General features: G+C 40.7%; 1 protein-coding gene and 1 long non-coding RNA gene across 4 annotated transcripts in view; one reads left to right on the top strand and one right to left on the bottom strand.

Annotated features, from left to right (window-relative positions):
* Positions 1-23,140, top strand: part of LOC121674558 — a 45,520-nt gene that overhangs the window by 15,741 nt on the left and 6,639 nt on the right. For 2 of the 3 annotated variants that reach the window (XR_006019673.1, XR_006019672.1), the window contains exon 2: positions 1,052-1,101. This is a non-coding gene — a long non-coding RNA (uncharacterized LOC121674558). Of the gene's footprint in view, positions 1-1,051; positions 1,102-16,847; positions 21,611-22,100; positions 22,326-23,140 lie in introns of those variants that run through there. The other variant, XR_006019671.1, reaches the window with a different exon arrangement.
* Positions 2,234-23,140, bottom strand: part of BCL2 (BCL2 apoptosis regulator) — a 96,539-nt gene continuing 75,632 nt past the window's right edge. The window contains exon 2 of the mRNA XM_042049000.1: positions 2,234-6,959. Coding sequence (XP_041904934.1) covers positions 6,825-6,959 — 135 coding nt within the window. The 3' untranslated portion in view covers positions 2,234-6,824. The remainder of the gene's footprint in view (positions 6,960-23,140) is intronic.

Genomic DNA, 23,140 nt, shown 5'->3' with positions numbered 1-23,140 from the left:
AAAGAAGTGCATTTCCAAAATGCCTTCATGCCTGTTAGGGCTTTTTATGTGACTTGTGGGTTCACTTTCCAATCTTTTGCTGTTGTCTTTTGCTTTCTTTTCAAACTATCCAGTCGTATGTGAATATCCCATCCCTGGAAGCGTTTGAGGCCAGAGGCTGTGTGCAACCTCATCTAGTGGAAGGTGTCACTGCCCATGGCAGGGGGGTGGACTAGATGATCTTTGAAGGTCCCTCCCTACCCAGGCCATTCTGTGATTCTGTGAAAGCTGTGCAGTTTGAATGCTAAGCATTCACGCTCGGGCAGCTGGAGGTGTGTGTTGTCTCACTAGTGACTTCGAGGGTTGAACCCAGAAGACAGCAAGAGGCTTTTTGACAAGTGACTTGTTTTCAGGGTTTTTTTGAATAACGTTTAGTAAATCAGGGATGATTATTTCCACTGCAGTAGTAACGTACAGTCTAGGGGTTTTGTCCGTTTTAGTGCTGAACACAGCATTTTCTCCTTTCCCAATTTCTGCTGTAGGTGCCCCAACAAAGACAAAGATTAAGGGTCTATCAAAGCTGTTGCCACCCTAGTATGTAGACTGCATGCATTGACTTTTATGTGTTTGCATCAGATATGCTCATCAGTTCATAAGACTGATTATTGTGGGTCAGTGGAACAATAAATCCAATTTTGGGATTCATGATACTTGACTAAAAGAGTGTTTTTTGAAAGATTATAAAATAGTTCTATGGCATGCATTTATATAATTTCATTACACAAAGTGCTTCTCCAGTCTAAGCTCTCCCCTACTGGGTCAAGTTGACCAAATGCTTTCCCCATTGCTGTAAGTAAACTTCCTGCAACAGGGGTTTATGGTGGATTGACCCTGGCTTGTGCAGCTTCAGTGGAGACTTACAGTGCCACTCAGGAATGTTTTGAGAAGGGAGCTTTCTGGCTTTGGCCTAGCAAAATTTCTTTTTTTTTTAGTGTGCTCCTACCTGATTTTCAGACAGCCAAAACTCACCTTTGTTATCAAGTCTAATGTTCATTTTATCTTTATCCACCAGACCTCTTCTGTTCTCCCCATCTGCTCACTGTGCTTGGTCCCAGTGATAAGGTAAGCATTTAATCACGGATGCTAATCCATTAGCTTTTTAGAAAAATTGCAGTTATCTGACTGGGCAGAAAGAGAAGAATCTCTGAACTAATCTACCTAGTTTTGCTGAACTCCCTGTGGAAACTTAATCCCATCTTCCTTTGTTAGATTTTAGCTAGAAAAAATGCAGTGCTGGGGCTGCTCTCCCCCAAGTCCTTGTCTTCTTTTTTCACAGAATAATGGCAGGGAGAAATGGTAGTACTTGCCCCACTGCAAAGTGGTTTACCTTCTACCTTGCAAAGAATTTAGTAACCTTGCTCTCTGCTGGACAGTTGAATCCCAGAGCCCAGAGGACAGAGTCCATGCATTGCATTCTGTTGCTGTTGCTTCTTCTTTCAGTTTCAGGTTGACTTCCTCCACCGCCTCTGTCTTCATGGACACAGATAGAGGGGTAGATGTTCTGCACGTGCCTGAATTGTGCTTGAAAAGCATTAAACTGCGAACTTCAGGCACTCATAAAAAGTGCATTCATGACAGCACAGTGCACACATTTGGCTGCAAAACCCACTCAAGAAGCTGGGTAAATTCTCAAAGCAGTTAAATACTCATTACTTGAACACATTCAGCTATGTTCTACCTGAGTTAAAACCACAGAAGGTAAGAGGCAACCACTGTGAATCAAGGGCTTGGTAATGTGAGCCTGTAAGAAGCAAAATACCTAAACACTTTTTGGAAACCACTCATAACTGTAGGAAGCCTTCAGCAGTAACAAAAATATTTTTTTTGCTCTTGTTGAAACTTGCTAATGTGCATTTCCAGCTCCTGTTTGCAAGAATGGAAACCAGTTTTAGCAAACAAATAGAAGAGCCTTGCTGTGCTTTCTGCAAGGCATCAAATGAATAGGAGGGCAGAAAGGGTGACACTGTCCTTGGGCCCCAAAGCACAGGCTACACCTGTGGGCTGTATTTCACACAGCAACAGCTACTCAAACCTGGGCCACTACATCAGACTGGTGAGTACTGGCCACTGCTGAGCAGAACAGGTGAATAGAACTATCAGGAAGGAAACATTACATGTCATTTATGGGACTACACTCAAAATGTTTGAATAGCTTTTTATCGACAAATCCTAAACAATTCAAATGCAAAACAAGTATCTCACAGTGTGCTTTTATTATTTTTTCACAATAGAAACTAGACAGACATGGAAAGTTTAATGGCAGCATGTTCTTATAACATTTTAAAGACAACAACATAATCATATTAAATGATGATAAACTGACAAACTACATTACCATACATACATCATCCAAAGGTACTAGATAAACAATATCTGCTTATGTACATTTATGCTGGTGATAATTAAAATTCAAATATTCAGAAGAAAAAGAAAAAAACCCGCTATTTAAATTATAAAAATATATAGTTTTTGTGTGGAACTCTTAATGCTGTATTACTTTTTGAAGATAATTTCACTGTGTGATGAAGCTGCATTAATTTAGTATAGAAGTGTGATTTAAACCAAATACAGATTAAATTAGCTCTTTTGTCTTCCTCATATTTAGACTTGTTGGAAAGAGAGATAGGAATGAAAAATAAAGCTGGGATTTTGCAGTGAGAAAAAATTTTTATACCCATAAATTAAAATATGTATAATTTTTCATATAGTACTGAGCCATAAGCTCATAATAGAAATGAACAATTTTGCTAGTTTGTTCAGAGATGGAGAGCAGAAAAAGAAGAAAGGCTTTAAACATGCTAGCTCATTATACTTTTAATCAATAGGTTTGTGAAGTGAAGTGCAGGTGCACAGCTAAGCAGTGTTACGCTTCAGGGTCAAAGCATGCAGTCCAGACTCTCACTGCCTCAGCTGGGGAGACTGCGTGGACTGGGGGGACTGGGACTGTGCTCTTTGAACTGCATCACCTTTGTGTTGCCTTTGCACATCTGGTTTCAGACTTCTGTTCTCACTATTGTTCCTTTTTAGTGCAAAACTACTCAGGCTATATAATCCCCAATAACAACAGCAAACCGATGAACTTTTATAGACTAGATAATTTTACAATAATTTACACATAATTTTGTAATCGCAAGTTTTTAGTAATCATAGCCATGTAGTGCACACATTTGTCGCTGCTTTTAGTTAACAATTATGTTCTGACCATCCTGGATAAACTCCTGCAACATACGAAACTGAAGATTTTCTTACATACCAATGTCATTCTCCGTATCTTCCAGCTCCCTTTCTCATCTGTATAGTCTCTGTTACCTCCACAGCCCCATTAGTCCTTTGGTGGATCCAGTGCTTGTTCCATTAAGAAATATCCTCTGTATCACCTCTGAGTTCAGAATACTTGCAGAATTTTTTCATCTGTTCCTAAGTTACTGATTTATGACAGGTCTCAGGTGATCCTACGGAATATTTTTTCAGAAGCAAAATACTTTCATTATTTTCTTAAAAAATGGAGTGAAAAATATTTAAGGACACCTAAGTTGAATATAGCAAAATCCAGTACTTCTCTTCAATACCTATACATTTTCTGTTTTAAAAAACTGCCTTCAGCATTAACAAAGTTCTATAGTGAAAAATAATTGAATTTGGGGTCTTTGTAAGCTTTTTCTCTGCCCTTAGATCATCCTTTTTCAATGGAAAGGATGAAAAATAAACAAATTCCAGATAACACTCATCTTTAACTAGGGAGATACTTCAGTGATCTCTCTATTTCCCTCCACTTCTTGACCTCTTCCTTCCTTTTTGACCTCTGATTCTCCACACTTAAACACTTCAGAAGTATCCCTCTTTTTAATTTTTTTTTTTCTTTACAATTTGGATATGGTGAGAATGGTCAGATGTCTGTGCCTACATAGTGACAGAGGATGGGTTTTCACTGAAGCATAGTCTTTGAGCATGGAAGTCTGTAAGGCATTTTGTGGAAAAAAAAATCTTACATGGAAGTGTAATGAAGAGTAGAAAAGACAGGAATTATTGCAAAAGAAATGCAAGAGTGAGAAGAGAGGATTTTATTTAAGAGGTTCAAGCTTTTATATACATTCAAAGTTTCTAATATGTTTTCTTAATAAATGTATGATCAACTATCGTAATACCTAATGCAGCCACAATATTGTACTATTCTGCAGTCAGGATGGGAAAACTCCATTAGCTCTTTAATAAAATAAAATCAACAGTCATCATGACTCTTCTTTTTGCCTGGTACTAACAAATACACTGGGAAGTCCAGTGAGTAGACACAACAGAACACAAAATCCTCAGTATTTATTTAATTGTGTATCATGTGTCATTTTCATATTATTTGTAAAGCAGCTTTAAAAAACTTTAGCCATTGGAAGGTATTAAAAACAGAAACCCCATTCAAATTATCCTGGTATTATAGCAGCACAGGAATTGGTATTTTTACTACTTTTGACAATGTAAACCTTTAATAAAATAAACAATATTGAAACAATTTGAGGTCTAATAGTTCATAAACTTTAATGGGCATATGGGCACAAATTGAAACGAAGACTAGATTGTGAAATGAAACATAAGCTCAATACCAGCCAATTCCAGTTGTGCAATTGGCTGCAGACAAATTCAGTTTGTAAGCTGAGAAAAAAAAAAAGCCCACACTCAATCCACAATACTCCTCAGTTCCTCTGATTTGAAATATTTTTCATAAAAACCCTACATGAGCATGCCCACTTCTTACAGAAGCACTCTGAAAGCACTGCAGGTAGTTTTTGTTTGATGGTGGGATTTTTCTTTTTCCTTTTCCTTTAATGAAGTATAGTTCACATTTTTGTGTTCTTAGAAATATTTCCTTTCTACATTTCTATAAAATTAAGTAATTTCAAATCTGAAATGTAAGCTCACTCCATCTTTGCTCATACAAAGTGTAGGTGCCACGACTAAATAGCAGTAAAAATGCTGAGATGTACAACTCTTAAAAAAACCAAACATAAAAGCAGCTTTGAAGACACAACATCAACTACAGCCTTAACATTGAACATATTACATTCCCGAGTTACTGGAGATATTTTGCATATAATGCCACAAAGTTATTCAGCTGAAATCTTGAGGTTGGAGCTACAGTTTATTCACTGTATGTTTTTCACCCTTTGAGCACTTATGTATTGTACGGTACATTTTATCCAGAGCTTTGCAAACTTTCCTTTTACATCTGGACGTCCATTTACCCACTAATCCCAGATTTCAAAAGTTCCATAGAAAAAATAGAAGCGCAGGACTTAAAACATTTGAAGATGGACATTTCCATGCCTCAGAGCAGGCCCTGGGACTCGACACTTCAGAGTCTTCGGTTTCTGGGGGACTCTTGGCCCCCGTCAAGCTCATGGAAAGCCCTGCTTTAAAAGGCATTGACACATCTGGTTTCAGAACACAGGTCTGTTTATAAAACTGTATTATGTACTCTGCATTAATTTTACTTGCGGTGCATTTTGTAACAGGAGCAGATGACTTCACACCTCCCACTCCCCCTTTTCCTTCAGCCTATTTTCACTTGAGATGACAGTAGGCACCTGCACAAGCGAGGTGTCAAAGAGTCTCTGTCCAGAGAGGATTTTGAGTTTCTTCATCATCTTTTCTTCTGTAGACAGTCTTAGGAAATTGTTAGCATGAAATAATTTTGAGCGCGAGGGGCAGGATGATAAATCTCACTTTCCTTTCCTGTTATGAAAATGAACTTGATTTTGGTGTCCAGTTTGATAAACAAGGATAGTCAGAGCTAATCTGTAACTTAGCTGAGGTCTGCTTTTTGCCAAATAAGATATTTTTCAACTTTCTGGGATTTAGAGACCACATCTAATTGGTTTCAAACCCCCGGAGGAACTCTGTAAGTAAGCAGGATTAGTTGCAGATATGAGCCCACTAAAGTGGGACACAGGTCAGGTCTTCAGACTCCAGCTCTGCTCTGTTGAAGCAGGCACTTAAGGTCTCCTGATGTTTCCGTGTCAGTAGCCACAAAAAACATTTTGCTGCTGAGAAAATCATTGGAACAGCAATCTCCTGCAAGCCCCAAAGATTTAACTTCACACTTCTATTAAAAAAAACCAGTTGACATGTGTGGGTATTGTGACTATGATGTGATGGCACAGCTGGTAACTTGAAAACACATGTTTAAAAGGCATAGGCAATCATATTTCCAACTGTTCTCCTGTAGGGATAGCCAAGTGTCCTTCAAGAAGCTTCTTTCTTGACTCCACATATGTACCATGTTGAATTGTTTACTACGTCAGTTCTTGCCAGCAGGACAGGGTGAGGACTTTGTTCATGCTGACCTTGTCTTTCAGATCCCTCCTGGAAAATGCTAGAAAATTCAACACCATTTGGCAGTTTTTAGCAGCTCAAGTAACTGCCCTTGTAAGTGTAAGCAGGTAGGTCTTTGTCAGTATATTTGCTCTTCAGAGATAAAATAATCCAGCCAGCGGCATTAATTAAAAAAAAAGAACGTAAAATACTCTGGGGCTCATTAAAGTTAAGAATAACAACGTGATGTGATGACAGATACAGCTTGCTGAGGTTCTGAAAATAGCAGGTTAAAATGTAAATATCTTTTAATAAATAATTTTCCGGCAATGTAAAAATAAATGATATTTCCTTTGGCAGTAATAGCTGATTTAATCTTTCGCTGGGAAGTTGCTTTGCTCATAAAATATTGTGCTACAGAAAAAAAAATATTATTTTGTTGTTTTGAAAGACTTTTGTAATCCACAATAAACTGGGTGACTCTACTTATGTCCGAGATAAGCGCCAAGAGTGATGCAAGCTCCCACCAGAACCAGACTCAGGATAGTCTTCAGAGAGATCCAGGAGAAATCGAACAAAGGCCTCATACTGTTGCCATACAACTCCACAAAGGCATCCTAGAAAAATGAGAAAAGGAGTATCAGAATTGCAGTCACTGTTTTTTTTGGGGAAGGGGGGATGGGGAAATGAAGGCAATTTCTTCACTCTCAGTCGTCAACCAGCAATCCCGCTGGCACAAGAAGACCACACAAACCTATGAAAATAGTGATTTGGGAGCTCAGTTTTTCATGCTTAAAAAAAAGTTCTCCTGCCTATTTCTTTACAAATATTGCTGAAACTACTTATAAGTGGCTGCTGCTTTAGGCATGCCCAGTCTAACAGAAAAGACAGAAGCAGTATTTTTAAATATAAGTTACCACTATTTTGGGTCCTAAATGTTGTCTGGACAAACATACACAAAGGAAGTAGATGAACTTTCATTCTCCAAATCTTTCATTTCCACTGGACATGGGGCATCTATATTGCAGGTCAGCTTCATTGAAAACAACGCAGTATTTGTTTGGTTCCCTTGGGATGGGCTCAGAAGACTTTGTATAGTAGCCACAGATGTTTCTTCCATATGAACTGAAGGTGTTAGGGTTGTGTTACACCTATGATAATCTTTCACAAGTGTCATCAAAAAGGGTGATGCCGTGGTCATATGCTCCAGGAAAACCTGGTCATGCACGTAGGCACCAAATGGAGAGGCTGTTTAAGTAGCAAAGATAAAGGTTTTGTGACTCATAAATACAGTGGGATTTGACCGGGCTAATGATTGGATTGGTCATACTCTGCACGTAGTGCCTTTCTTTCAGGCTGCAATTCCTAACAAGCATGACGCTTCAGAGCATTCCTGAGAGACAGATAAATCATACTGTATGGCACAAAAGCAGTAAATAGCCAAGCTGAATGACTAAAAATGTGACAAAACTGATAGCATCATCATTTATGGCAACTCTTTTACTGTGCAGCCAATTAAGGTCTGCTCCCAAGCTATTGAAATAAACCCATGAAACAGCTATCTAACATGATGGCTTTTGTCTCTACTTTTATTACCCTAGACTTCCCAATTTTGGTAGAAGTTAACATTCTCTATTAAAGTCATAGTGCCTTTAGCTGTTTTGCAATGTTATTATGCTAGGAGGTAACCTGCCTTCTAAAAATGCATATATTGTTATGGCTTACAGCAGGAATTGAGGAGAGAAAGGTGTCCATTATTGATGTAAACCTTCCAACTGAGTTAATGATAATCAAATTCTGTAGTTAAATTAGCTTCCCTCATCAGGCATCTCTAGTTGTTATCAGAATAGGAGCATTTGTGGTTTTACCACGAGAGGGCGTGTAAGGTTTTTAATATTTTGCCTTCTATTCACTAGATGTTGAGTGATATTCAAATAAATAACAGATATTTACTTCCAAAATAAGTTATTTTATTAAGTAATGTTGGTGCATGTTGGAGGTCAGAGTGGATGTAAGTAGGTAAGACTTGGTAACGGAACAGCCACAGGCTTTGGCCAACTGAGTGACGTGAAAACACGTCTGCCTCTTGCTATTTCTCAATGCTTGTTCCTCTAGGCAATAATTTTCCAACTTGGGTTTCCAAAGGTATATTCTTAAGCGAAAGCACCTTAACCTTTTGTGGGGAGGATGGAATGTTTTAATGCAAACTCTTCATTTCAGAGAGAAATTGGCAACTTTTGCTTAGCTGCCTGTTTTTTGACATAGACATTTGCAAACTCTGGCCTTAATATTGTGCTGTGCTGTTGCAGAGCTGAAAAAGCACACTCAGTTTGCTGTGCAGCTCTTTGGAAAGCTGCTTTTATTTCTCCTTAAGGCTATGAAGTAACACAATATCCTAAAATGTTACAGACTGGGCTAAATCCTGTTGTCGCCAGTACAGACTCACTGTCTTCCACAGGAGCCTTGTCTGTATAAGGAGTGCAAGATCAGGCCTTATAAAAATACAACAAGGGTAAAGTTCAACACTTGGTGATATTATTATGGGTGGAAAAGAGAGGAAATGAAAAAAAACCCCTCATGGAAATGCAAGTCGTGAAAACATTTTAACGTTAAGGTTTTCATGGTTTCTTTCTGTGGGGAAGGTCTCACTTCTGTATATTCATGACGGTAGATGCATACCCAGTATCAATATCAAAATGGGCAGATTTTGTGCCTCCCTTCTATCCCAGTTCAGGAACATTCCTCCCAGTTTTTCTGTGAGACCATTTCCAATGATTCCATAGAGCTCCTGGTATTGAGTATGGAGATGGACGGAGGGGAACAGTAAAACTTGGATACAAGACAAAAATATGGCATAACCTATGGCTCAAAAGAGGAATGTTAACAAAAAATGTGCAGCATGCAGTACTTTTTTGTCCGAGATTATTACAACAATAACATGAACCCAACCTAATGGTGTCTGCACTATATATTACAAGTAGCTCTTTATGATCGTTCCCCCTCCCCTTCTCAAACATCCTGATTAGGCCTATTTCCGAAGCTTGTTTGAACAGCCTGTCACTATTTGTTTAAGTTTCAAACCTGTTTTAAATAAACACATGTCCATTTTATGTACTAAAACAAGGGGGGTGGGAGGAGGGAAGTATGACCCGTTGCTGAAAACTATTTTAGCACAAAGAGAACCCTAAACAGAATCTTAACTGTTTCATAAGGTTTTGTCTTCTGTAAAGCCATGTATTTGTCACTGGATTTTTGTCACCTAAACTGCTCTGTTTAAAATAAGAGAATCTCAGCTAAAATAAATAAGATTAGGAAAACTGTTTGAAACACTTGATGTCCTTTGAAAAGCACTCTTTATAATGAAAGCAAGGGTCCCCTTGGCAAATAGACCGAGGCAAGTTCTGGCTTGGTCAACCTTTTTGGAAGTCTTACACAATTGGAAAGAAAATCATTGCAGACCTTGCTTTTAAGACCTTCAAAATTTAATGGGAAGTTATATCCTGGATGTAAAATTGTATCAGGGCTGTTAAAAATTATATGGAAAAGAACTCTTCATTCAGCTCTGTAAGTTTTTAAAAAGTCATTTCTTAAGAAGCTTTTATTAAGTCAAATCAGTCCATTGCTGGTTTACTGTGAAACTTGGTGTTGACTGTTTCCATGAAGCAAGAAAGGTGGCAACGGGGAAGGGAATGATGCTCTGCCTAAGCTCCTCTTAAGAACCAAAGCACCTGAGATGCCTGCTTCTCCTACCTGTGCTTGATTTGAAGCCAGGAGGGTTGCCCCAAGGAGGACTGCCCCATACTGCCTTCTTGCCCACTGGACTATATATAGGGAGGACAGAGCATGTTCCTGGCTAGAGTTCCTGGGATTTGCAGGGAGCCCAGGACAGAAGTGGAGTTTGTCACTCTGGGAGGATTAGGAGGCGTAATAGTGCACTGAGTCAGGGCAGTCTCAAAACAAAGAGATCACACTATCCTGCTCTTCCGCTGGCCCAAATTCGGCAGCTCTGATCCAAGAAACAAATGTCATCTTTAATTACACGGGCATTCTTTGCTTGTGGAATGAGCCAAGTTTGTTCAGCCTCAGTCCTTTTGCAGTTCAGCCTGCACCCTGGCCCGAGAGGCAAGGCACAGCTCCTCGGTCACAGAGGAGGACGTACTGCCCACAGGCTGAGCCCAGAGAAGCATTACAGATCTGACGGCTCCTTACTGAAAATCTGGAGGGAGAAGGCAATTTCTGACTGAGGGGGCGGCAGGGAGAGCAAACATGAGGAAGTAAACGCTTCCTTTTTCTACCTGAATCAAACAGCTGGTGAGGAAGTGACTTTATTTCCCTCGTTATCATTGGGTTGGCAGGATATCCTCTTGAGCCACATTGTATTGAATGAAGAGCCAGTGAGACTTCCATTTTACTGAACGGGAATTGCCTCGCAGCTATTTTACACTGCCCTCTCTGTGACTCCAAAACAAACAAACAAACACACGCTAGCTCCCGGCTTTTGAAGAAACTCGCACAGGTCTGAACAAGGCCACTTTGCCACCCAGTACGGGGCAGGAGAGGGAATGGCATACACTCTGATGCCAAGGTTTAGCAGCTGAATGACTTTTCCCTCACCCCTGCCTCCACACGAATGACATAAATTCTCATAAAAGCTTTTGTTCCCGCATGGTAACTCATTTCAGAAAGAGTTTGGGGAGGGAGGGAGGGAGGGGGCGGACAGAGCTGGTTAAATCGTCCCATGTTTTCTATGCAGTGAAACCTCATTAAAATGTCATCTTGCAGCTAACGAGCAAAGTTCTTGGAACACAAGAAGTAGACAAATGTGTAGCTGTTCTTTTCCCAAAGAGTTTATGGGTGTTTTATGCAAGACTAAGTCGTGAGTACATGCAAATAAGGGCAGCTCAGCCCTTGGCTGTGTTTTGCCGAGGTGTGGCATTTCACAAGGTCCGTATCTTTAGAGAGGCCGATATCTTTTTACACCTGGGAGTGCCGACATGCTGGTAGTCCTGCCAGGTGCACATTATCAAATTATAATGGGAAGGAAAAGAAGGTGTCACCACACAAACCCTGCTGATCATGGAAAAAGAACTGGCCTAGTGAGTGGCTTTGGCATGTGAGCCCCTGAACCGATTCCTATTTGGGTTTTTTTTTCTTTCCCCCTTCACCTTTGCTTGTGGTAGAAATGGGTCTGTTTTGGAGACATGGTTCACTGGTGAACACAGCAGTGCTAGGTTAACGGTTGGACTCAATGATGTTAGAGTCTTGTCCAGTCTGCTATGGTTCTATGATTCTGTTTTGAATTCTGTGTTTCTGCAAGCCCTGACACAGTCTTAGGTCTGCAGCTGATGTGTTAGATGCTGGCTGCATATACTTTTGTTTCTCCAGTGGTGTCTGAGGTTTCCGACTTTGGACAAAACTGGTTTTCATCACAGTAGTCTTGCCTAACTTTGTTCCTTGTCCTTACTATCTATTTGTATAAATTTCTGCATTGGTGAGCCTGTGATTTTGCAGGTCCTAGTCTCGCCAGGCACTCACTGTAAGGCTGTGTGAACTGGCATCAGTGGAAATATTATTTGCATGACTTACTAAACATGTCACTCAGATGGAGACATCTAAGGAGCAAGTGGTTAGGTTTGCTCATGAGAAGTGATGCATATGCTTAGAAATACATAAATGTGAGTGGTTATCGTAATGGAATGACTAGTCTCCCTGTCTGTGCTCCTAAAGAGTGACCCTGCTGGCAGGCAGATTTCCTCCAGACCCCTGCGAGACGAAGGGTAAATCCAGGCTTTGAGGAATAGTCAAGCCACCTCTTTAAACACAGGATTTGTAAGGTGTTGATCATTCAGCTTGGATGGAAATCCATCCGGTGCTCAGACTAGGCCACATTCTTGTCAAACCAAGTCAGCATGAGAACTGTTTCAGTAATTTAGTCTTGGCGTCTCTACTTAATTCATTTAGATGTGGTTCTGCAATATGCAAAAGCCCAGACCTTGTTCTCTTATTCCTGGAAAGGCCCACGCTATAAAATGAGATATTTCTGGCATCAGGATAACAGCTGTAATGTCACTGCAGCAGCTAGCTGGTGGTATTTGATGAGTGCCACTTCTGAGGGAGCACTATTAGCAATTATGAGAAAAAGAAGGCAAGAAGGCTTCTGGACAAAATACTGTGTTCTAACAACATGGTCAAAGCTGCTCTATTTGATGCTTCACAATTTTCAGATCTTTTGTGGTTGATAATCCTACTCAAAGAATTTGCTGGTTCATATAGTTTTATTTTCTGGAGGTATCTTACTTAAATAGAGTGCTAGAAACTGTTCTACCTAGAAAACAAATGTGTCCCAACACATGAATGTCAGTTGCACTAAGACCAACTCATTAGTGGGCCACATTCTTCCCCAATTTATCAAACCCATTCTAAAGAGTTTACATTCACACACAACAGTAAATTTAGTGGCACCCATTTGTGGATTTGTGAATCACTCTGAAGGAGAGAGCAAGTGTCACAGACCTGCTGGGGAGACTCATCTCACCCTGTAACATCACTCTTACACCTGCATCTTCCGAAAAGAGGCTGGATGCATTAAGACCCCTGTCAAATCTTCAGAATGGCTTTAAAAAAATAATGACAAAATGGGCTTGAATGTCAACACAGGCCTGTTTTTCTCTAAATCTTGCTTAAAATCTCTGTCTTGCTTGTAACTGGCTTTCAATATGAGTGCCCTTATATTGCAAATAGCCCAGCTAATTTAAAAGAGCATCTCTGAAGATTTGTCTACAGTGGGTCCTGCACTGACAGTAGAGGGAAATGTGAACACATCCCCCATTATATTCCCTGCCTGCTCCAGCTGCCCGTGCTGCTCTTGGGCTGCCGCAGAAGAGTTAAATCATGTAACTGCCTGGGAAACGGGAAATGAAAGTAGCTGCTTGTAGAAGTGCTCAGAGTGCTGTGGCACAGTGTTTGTCCTCAGGGCCACGGAGGCTTTCATTTAACAAGCACATCCAGCGGTGCCGGCCTCAAGGCACAGGTATGAGTGGAGGCAGAGAGAGGACAGCAAGGTGGCGAAGCTGTCAGCTTGGGGAGGGACCTGGCTCAGGGTGGTCTTGGCCAGAAAGGGCTGAGTGCACGTGTGAACCAGATGGGTGAAATCCAACTGGTCTGAGCAGGTTGTCCCATCGACTGCACCACGAGGGACCAGTCATGCGTTTTTCTGCTGCTTATTTTAACATCCCTCAGGGATATGTTCCATCTCATGTTTGTTATTTCAACACTCAGTTCTGATCCAAACCCCTTTGGCTTGACAACCTCGTGCTCAGCGTTGAGCAAGAGTAGCACAGAGCTGGAGCGGTGGCCTGGCTGTTCCATGGTGCTCCGTGGCGCTCCATGGTGCTCCAGCAGCACCAGGCCATGTGGAAGTGCCACCCATTCCTCGTGTGACTTGAAGCAGGCACTCTTTTTTTTTCTAAATCTTGTGACAAGCAACTGATTTACAGGGCCAGTGAGACAACACAGCTAACATTACGCTAAAGTAACCTCACGATAAATCTGCAATTTAATGAGTAAGTGCAAAAGAAGGCTATGCTGTAGACTTCAATGGACAGTTACATTTCTACCACCAGCCACCTGGAAAATACGAATTTGCCCATGTGTTTTCTTTGGCAGCCTAGACCTCATTAGCGGCTCAGACCATTTCTGCTCACCTGGAAAAGCCTTACTCGAGGCAGAGAAGAGGCAGCATTTTTTGGTCGTTGGTGTCTTTTGCCATTTCCTAAGTAAGCCCTCCCACCAGGAGCTGTGGGAGGCAGACAGGTCCTGGCAGTCTGATGGAACACTGAAAATTCTCCCCTTCCAATGTGGCGCACATGAGAATGGGGCCTCTTGGTGTCTTGCTCCATGTTCTCATCAATTCACAGCTAAGTGATAATGGGAAATTAAAATAAGGGGAAGTTCCAGGTCTGCATCTGCTCAGAAGAGATTGTTTTTAATTGGGTGCCTCCCCCTCCCACTTTTTGTCCTTTCTGCCCTGTTTGCTTGAGCAAAAATGTTGAGACCTGGGAGAGAAATGGAGGGTGAAGGAGCAGGGAAAGGAATGAGCAGAGTCTGTGTAGACTGAGGCAAGTAGAAATTTGGACAAAATTAATTAAGTGGGACAGGTGAAAACTGTTGTCAAAAGAGGTGAACTTTTAAGCCAAGACAGCTTTATGCGTTGCCTTGCCTTATGGACAGGGGGCTCGTAGGTTAAGGTAGACTGGTAAATCTTTGATTTTTGGATTCATCCAGAAAGTCCTTTGGCAAATGTTATCAGGTAAGAGCTAACAGGGACCACATGAAAAAAAAGGACCAGTTAGAGTGTAAAAATACAAACCAAGTCACAAGCAGACTAAAGGACTTTGTTTTGTTATTCAAAACAGCTCAAATTCATTTGCATACACAGTTGTAATTCATTAACTGTGACCCTTAGATTTATTTAAATGCCACCCTGCAAAACCAAAATATGAAGACCTAATAAAAGGCAAACCATCTCTGCCTCTCGATCTCCAAATCCAACACCAAAACATGTAACAGGCATCCTGCAGGAGAACTGGGATCTTCTCCCATCCAAAGGCAAGTACCACCAGGATGCTGGAAAGCAACACACCTTCTATCCATATGTATACTTTAATTCTTCTGTAACAAGAAATAACGTGTTATGATATAAGGAAGGGCACAAATTCTGTGTGTTTCCTTTCAGCAGGAAGCTTTAAAATGGAAAAATATTAGACACTGGTGGCAGAAGAAAAAGTGCTATTCTTTAAGTATTTCAGGGGGTTTGCTGGTGTCACTGTTCTGGCCATATTCCTCGATGGAAACATGGCTTATACCAGCTGCAGGAGTCTGCCAGCATGGTTGAATTACCTCCCAAACCATGTGAGTTAAACTGGCAAAAGGACTCCTCTCTGGTCTAAGTCGGCGCAAGTCTACATAGTGGGGAAGGGAATCATGCCAAAATAGTTATCTTTGTAGGCTAGGGATGTGATTTTTTCCCCATGAGATAGTTGTGCTGGCCAGACTTTGTCATGTAGACCCTAGGAACTTTTATTTGCAAAATAAGACTGTAATTTATTTTAACCAGATGTTCAGCACTGATCTGTGTCTGTGCATTCACAGCACACTCCAAGTAATTTTTACTGTGAAAGACATATACCTTGGACACTGGTAAGATTTAAAAAACATAACGCTGAAACTTTAGGACTGTGGTGGGTTTTCCTTTCCTTTTGTTGGTAATGGGTAGTCCCCAATGAAGTAAGCTGGTGTTCTGGGTGTTGAGTTTTGCTCCTATCAATCAGATTCCCCACAGGTCCTGTATGGCAAAAGTCTCAGCTCTCCCAAGTATCAGAAATTCACATCAATTGCTGGAGCAAGTCATGCAGTTCCTCACAACCTAATGGTTGCTGGGAGAATAGAGTGAGAGCTGAAATGACCTAGGATCTCTCTTTTCTCAATAAAAAGCAGGAGGTATGAGTGCCAGTCCTCTGAATAAACAGATCCCTCTTTGTTTTCTTTCATGCCTGGTGTTCTTGAGGGGAGGCAGGGGCTGGTTCTGCTACAGGACAGTGATCATCAGAGTGGTCACGTAGCTGTCACTGGAGCCTGATGTACCAACCACTATCAACAAGTTACACATACACATCCTTGGGAACAGCTGAAATACAGCTTAGCCTGCATTCCTATGGCCAGTCATTCAAAACAGAAACGAAAGGATTTAGCTAACTGCTGCTTTTTTTTTTTCATAAGCCTGCATGTCCTTGCAGATCATTCACAAAGGGCTGCACATTTATATTTCCTGTTGACATCCTTCGAAAGGCAGAATGCCAATGGAAATTGGATCTTTTAATCAACAATTTCTGTGGACAGCAAGTCGGATGAAAATTCATGAAGGATTGAATTCTATCATTGTGACCTTGAACTAAGAGCACAAGGAAAGAGAGCGCTGTTAACTTAGGCAGGAAAGATTGGTAATTACTTCACGTGTTGGTGTTTCCAAGTGAGGAGACATTTCATGCAAAATTTCAGATACTCAAAGGAAAGAATATAAAACAAAATCAGGACTGTCAGCCAAGAAAAAAAGAAGCATCACCTATGAAATCAGCCTTGAAAGCTTCCCCAATTTCTAAAATAAGTAAGACCCCACAATCAAAATTGATATAAAGTCCTTCATAAATGTCATAATTTATTTTTTTAATACTTCTAAGAGCAGGTGGGACGACACAGCAGAGGAGAAGAGAGTGCACACCTTGCACTCATCTAGCTACCTCAGGGGCAGGGATGGGGGTGCAAACGCAGGGGGTATATTAGAATAGTACTCCAGGCAGGCTGAATATTCCTGCTGTGAAACTAGCACAACCACTGCTCAGAGGCAGCTCCAGAATCCCTGTGCAGTGCCCTGCCATGTAGATGTGCCCTGAGGCACTACCAGAGAAAAAATGACGGATGCTGCTCCTGCTTACGGCATTGCCTTCCCCTTAGAGCAGTGTGAGCTGTGACTCTTGTGCCAGCAGCTGCTGCTGAAAGCCTGATCTCTCTTGCCCAGTCACTTCAACGTAGCCTCAAGAATTTCATTAACGCATTAATCTGCAATTAAAGAGCTGCCCTTGCTTAAGAGCCAGAGGAAGTGATTACAAGGGCTGAGGAATTCACGTGTGGTGGAAGGAGAGGCACTAGATCTGGAAGTAGGTACAGAAATCATCTAGAGGATGACCACAAATAACTCCTGTGTGCATTCACCTCACGCATCTGTCCCACTTCGGGTGATGTCCCATGCACATCTCGATGCTCTTTTCCTTGGAGTTCTGCCATTGCTGCCAAAAGAATTCTTCTCCCCCTAGATCTTCCATCACTGATATCTGCTGCTTCTGCCCTTAAGTGGGAAGGCCCAAGGATGGTTTCCATCAGCTTTGCATCAATAGGGGCTTCCTGCCACAGTGGTAACTTGGCTGGCAATTTGTGGCCGGAATCCAATGTATTAAGTGCCATAAGCCCACCCAGGAGCCTTCAGAACCTCCTATAATTAACTGTTGCTGCTGTAAATTTAGACAAACCCAGGAAATCACATGCAAAATTCTGTCTGATTTGCTATCTAATCACCTTCTATCTAGGTTCTTATACCACACACATTGCTGTGGTATCTGAGCATCTTGGTGCCTGGATGCAAGTCAGATAAACCCTTTTCAAGCTAGCTAAGCTGCAGTCCTGACACTTCTACACTGTTTTGCAGCCAACTTTTGCTACGAGCAAACTGCAAAGAAGCTTCTTCAAAGATTCGCTGAACGTACCAGCTTCTCCTGTCTTCCTTTCCCAGTTAATGTAAGGTTGGGAAATTTGCCAAGCATCATGCTAAACTGAAAGAGACATTCAAATTTCAGTGAGTGCATGAGCCAAGGGAGCCCAGCCTGCCAGAATGTTATTGTAGTGTTCTTAAGAAGTTCTCGGCATTAAGACTTCATTTTGTTGTGTGCCTGTCTGTCTGGTTAGGAGATGCTCCACTGGAGACCAGAAAGTCATTGCTTCCTCAATATTAAATACAAGTGTCTCAGTCAGCTACAAACCATTTGTTAGCTTCAAACTTTTGAGTCAGTTTTGTTTCTTTTTCTTTTAAGATTGGAGGTGTTTGATCCTGCGGTTACCGTCACTTGAAACAAAACTTCTGCTTTCAAGAAGATTTTAGATATACCCTTTTCTGATGACCGTACAATCGAAGCGTGCACACAGACAGGGACCAGCAGACAAAAACGTGATGAAAAGAAGCTGTATTATTTCTGGATGAGAAATAATAGATATGGGTTTGATTGATTTAAGAACAAGTAAGGGAAGAGGAAAGTTCAGAACTTATCTACACTTTTAACAGTAAAGAAGCAATCTTCCCCCCAGGAGGAACCATTTATACTGATATCAAAGTGTATTCTGACTCATTAACTGAAATACGTTGTGCTGGTGGGAGACAGTTATATCAGCAAGATTTTGTCTACAGAAGGGTTTGCACCAGTATAACTTATATCCATAAAAAAAGTCAGATGCATCAGCACAGTAGAGTGCAAGCCAAGAATGAAGCATCAGGGAAAATTTGCAGACCAATGTTTTGGGCTATTTTACATATCTGTGTTGTAAAGGTTTCTGTATGTCCATAATAAGAGCAGTTAAAATACAAAGATCCTCAACCTCAATCTACAGCAACCCAAGCATCAAGAAACTAAAAGAAAACCAAAGCACCTTCCTTTTTTAGGCCATTTACTCCCATAGCTTTAGCCATAGAGTTGGGGGGAGGGGGTGAGGGAAAGAAGCTGAACTGAGCTGGTAATCACAGCATTAGGTTGATTTGACTATAAGAAAACTTCAATTTCAATGTTCCCCACGGGGTTTCTGGTATTTATTTCCTTATTTACTTCTTGAGCCTATTTAATACTTTGACCTGAAGGAAGAAGAATTTGTACAAGCAAGAAGATTAAAGGTTCAAATTAGTTAAAGATGAAACAAATCTATTGATTCATTAAAGGCCAGTGTCCTCAGTGTCGCCAGTGATACTATCATGTATTAAACTGTTAATATGCTTGAAGAAAAAAGACATTTTCAGCACAGGTTATAGATGGCTTTTGATTGGAAAAAAATACACTGCTGCTTTGCATCCTTTTTGCCTAATGTTTTCTGTCCCATCCAAATGGCCTTTCTACATATGTAAGAACCATGCAAGGGTCAGTGAGTCTCTTCTCATGCCTACCTGACCCTCTGTGTTGGTTTCAGTCTAATTTTGCCATCTGTGTTCACTCCAAAATTGTACCTCTGAACTTGCACTTCTTTCACATATGCTTTGTTCATGTACTCGCTTTCCTTCTGGTGCGTGTTTCTTCAGCCATTTCTTGTGTGATTCCTTCTTCCTCTGGCTGCTTAACCTTGCTTCCTTCATTACTTCTCTTTCCACTATTCACTTTCAGGCATTCAGTGCTGCCTTGCAGTTTCCACAAAGCATTTGTCCCTACACAAGTTATGCTTTTCCTTGATGGTATATTGCGTATTCCTGTCTATGAAGCAGAAGTTAGTGGAGACAAACACGTGATTGTCATCGTGCCAGCTAATCATGCTAGAGCCATGGCCCCAGCAGGTTTTAACTGCAGCTGGCTGCCACAACGCTGAGTGTAGCCTAGGTGGATGCAATTGCCAAGTCACCACAGGCATTGTGCCAAAGGGACTCTTCAAGGTTGTGCTGTGACACAGCAGTAGCCTGCAGTGAAGACTGGCCCTGCCTAGTACTCGGCGATAGCCCAAGACCCAGTTTGTGTCTTTGAATAAACCCAAGTCGAGGTGGTGTTCCTCTAGAAGCAAGCAGGGGTCAAGTAGCAATGTTTAAAACAAGGTTTATTCCAACACCAGTTGTGTCAGGTTTGCTGTGAAGCTGACACAAAACCAGGCTCAGAAAGCAGGGATACCTGGGCACTGCACAGCTGTAGACCTGCATGCAGAAACCTCCTATGTGGAAGGTGTGGCACACCTGTATGAATTATCAAGGAGCTGGTAGTGGCTGAGCCATATGAGAAGTTCTCTGAAGGTTTTCATGCTCCCAGGAGGAGGAGCAGCTCATAAAGCTGTGTTTATTACTTCAGCTCTGGCCAATTTTTAAGAGTAGATTTAAGAGGAGGAAGATGAAGTTGCTCTTTGTTGAATTTTTTACATGTTAAAATACATACTTATGTCACAGAGGTTAAAGAAAACAAAAGGAGCATCACCTTGAAGAGGTGAAAGTTTGATCCCTGAACTGCCATACCGAATTAGGTTTCTGGTACACCTAAGTGTTAGTACTCAGTGAGTTAGCAACCATCAGTTTGTGATTAATACCCTAATTAAGAGCAGTTTCTTCCTTCCGTCTCCAATTTTTCCAAGATAGTGTTGCGCCAAGTGTTAAGAAAATTGCTCTTCTAATTTGTGTGCCTTCTCATCTATTTGGCCAAGCTTAGGGGAGTAGCCCAAGTCCCCATTACCACAATTCTGTTAACAATTCTTTTGAGTTCAACAATGCTCATTCTGTTTCCTTTTCTTAAGCTGGATATTAGCAACAAAGACCTGCTAATGTCTTTACTTTTCAAAAGTTGTAAAAATGCTTTGGAATTTCTAGTTTAGCATTTATTTATTTGTCTTCAGAGATTCAGTTGCATAGCCCTTCCCACTTACAATTCAGTTAAATAATGTTCATGTTACCCTTCTATACAGCTGTATTTCCTCTGCCTCCGTGGCCCAGTCTTTCTTTCTTGAACAGTTTGTAGGTGGATAATGATGTTGTTCCACTACATTTCCCTACCACCCATTGCTATTAAAATCATCCTCCATGGCAAAATACTCTGATTGATTTTTGCTTTTAAGGTTGTTACATTTGTCTAAATAGTTAATGCTATTCAACTCCTTTTTCTGGTACCTTCCCAGTTTTCCTGAATTCCCTTTTATACATTTACCAAAATTACGACTCTCCAATGGTTGCAATTGGCATCATGTTCTCTGAATTCACAAGATGCAGCCATATATACAGATGTCTTTAATAGACATATCTGACTAATATGTTCCCCAGACGCTCATAACTTCTGGCTTATTTGCAGGACCTACTTCTGTTCTGGTCCTCTCCATTTTCTAGGCTCTCCTTTACTCAGTTACTCTATCTAACAAACTAAAACACCTTCTTGAACAGTCTGTTCTGGCCACACTGAGAACTGGCACAGATCTCACTGCTTCATCAGACTTGCATATGAAACTGGGAACGGCTGAGTCAAAGCCATTTGCCCTGTCTTGGACCAGAGTTTTCTGTCTAGCCAAATGATGTTACTTCCCAGACAGTTTCTCTTACTTACTGGTAAGAAAAGCTCATCCAGTGCCTCATGATATCCATTCTTTTGGCTGAAATTAAGAAGCTTGCTGAGCTCGTGTTCGTCATGACTGTATTCCTAGGGACAGCTGGGGGTGTTAGTCTCACCAGGCTCATTCTGACCATCTCTGATGGCAAAAGTCATCTTTAGTTGCAAAGAGTTGCACTGTTTGCCAGAGAAGGACGATCTGACCCTCCACTCTGCAGCCATCGGGAGACTGGCTTCTTAAAGCAAAGCCTTGGCCAGCACGTGTCTGAAAGCCACCCTTCCCCTCCCAGATGACCTTTCAGCTTCTGAGCTTCCTCAATTTGTCACAGCCATTTGTGGGGCTTCAGAACATTTGAAAGTAAAGAAGCAGAAGCTGTGTCAGATCAATGGTCCTTAAGGTAAGATATTTTAACCAGTTCCATACTCAAAGTAAGAGTTACTGTCTTTTTATCTACTTGTGTTAATAAAATGTTTGGCTTTTGGCTGGGCAAACAACTGCTAGTACTGTATAGCCTATGCAAGTTCTTTCTCATTGTCACTGTAATGTATCCCACTCACCTAAATCTTCAAAAAATATGCTTTCAAGTTAGATTCCTAAACACATGAGTAGACACCCAAGTAAACTGAGTCTTGCAGTGGGGACCTCCTGCCTTGGTTGTCTGAAGTTAGGCAGGTGCCAATATTGGAAGTCTTGGGCCAGGAAATATACTATAAAGCTACAATTTGGATGGGGAGACACAGGAAACCAGTTAAAATTCCTGATCCCATGTCTAAAATTTTAATGCATTAATAATCATTGCATTGATAATAATTTAATTAAAGCTGTTGGGATTTAAGAAACATTTTCTGAAAATTGTGTTTGAATTTTCTGCACTCTTCATTTGACAGGAATCAGAGTAGAGCAATAAGACTCTAAGAATACAGAAAACTTTTCAATAGGGAGAGCACTGGAACAAGCCATTTGGGAATGTAGCCATCTAACTGAACAAGGAGTCAATGAGTGACAGACTGGGAGAGAGAACGTGCAGATGGAGATTTAGCACTCCCGGTCCTCATCATGCAAGAAATAGAGGGATTTCAATAACATAAGGAAGCACAGGAAATTCAAAGCTGGTAAGACAGCATACTTTTGCATGCCATCCTCAATTAGACAATTTTATTATATAAAGTATTTAAATTAGATAATTGCTACAGAATGCTGAGACGTGAGTTTAGTGAGCTTCAAAGAGTAAGCAAATACTTCTACAGTAAACAAAAGCTGTTAACAGTCCAAATAATAATAGAAATATTACTACAGTAATAGTAGTAGTAATAATAATGGTGGCAATAATAATAATAGTACTAATAGTTGTTATTATTATACTAATTATAATGGAAGGCTTTTTTTTGAAGGATTAAATCAATCTCTGATTTTTGGGATTAGTGTGAAGTCTTCAAAAGGACTATGCAAGACAGGGGGGAGGATGGGAGATGACACTATCCTAAATCCACCTCTTGTGGCATTTCTTTGCCTTCATTTGAAGCAGGTGGTGACCAACACAGGCACAGACACAGTCTGTGCTAGACTGATCATGATTCCAATAATGAAGGACAATTTTTAATAATTATGTATTAGCTGAGCAGGGGATTTTTGTGTCCTTCAGTGTTTATAAAGACTTCCTGCTAATTTTTCTCATGTTCTTCTAACAAAAAGACTGTGATTGAGACAAAATTCACAGATTCCTAAAGTAAGATTTTTATAGAAATTTGAAAAAAACTGAGCAACATAGTACCTTTAACTTAAGAAAAAATTCCAGTATGTCTTTTTATCAGGAAAACTAATGGGATTATTTAATATTAAAGAAAAAAGCTGTAAGTTAAATGCAAGGCATAATAAAAGGTTGATAAAAGAAGTTCAAACCAGAATTTTAAAATGGGCGAGTTCCTTA

Source organism: Corvus kubaryi, unplaced genomic scaffold, assembly GCF_017639235.1.
Source record: "Corvus kubaryi isolate FWS band 111438036 unplaced genomic scaffold, C.kubaryi_AGA036_p1.0 69, whole genome shotgun sequence".
NCBI classification, from domain to species: Eukaryota; Metazoa; Chordata; class Aves; order Passeriformes; family Corvidae; genus Corvus; species Corvus kubaryi.
The sequence above is the reverse complement of the archived record's forward strand: the minus strand, read 5'-3'. Positions and strand labels throughout refer to the sequence as shown.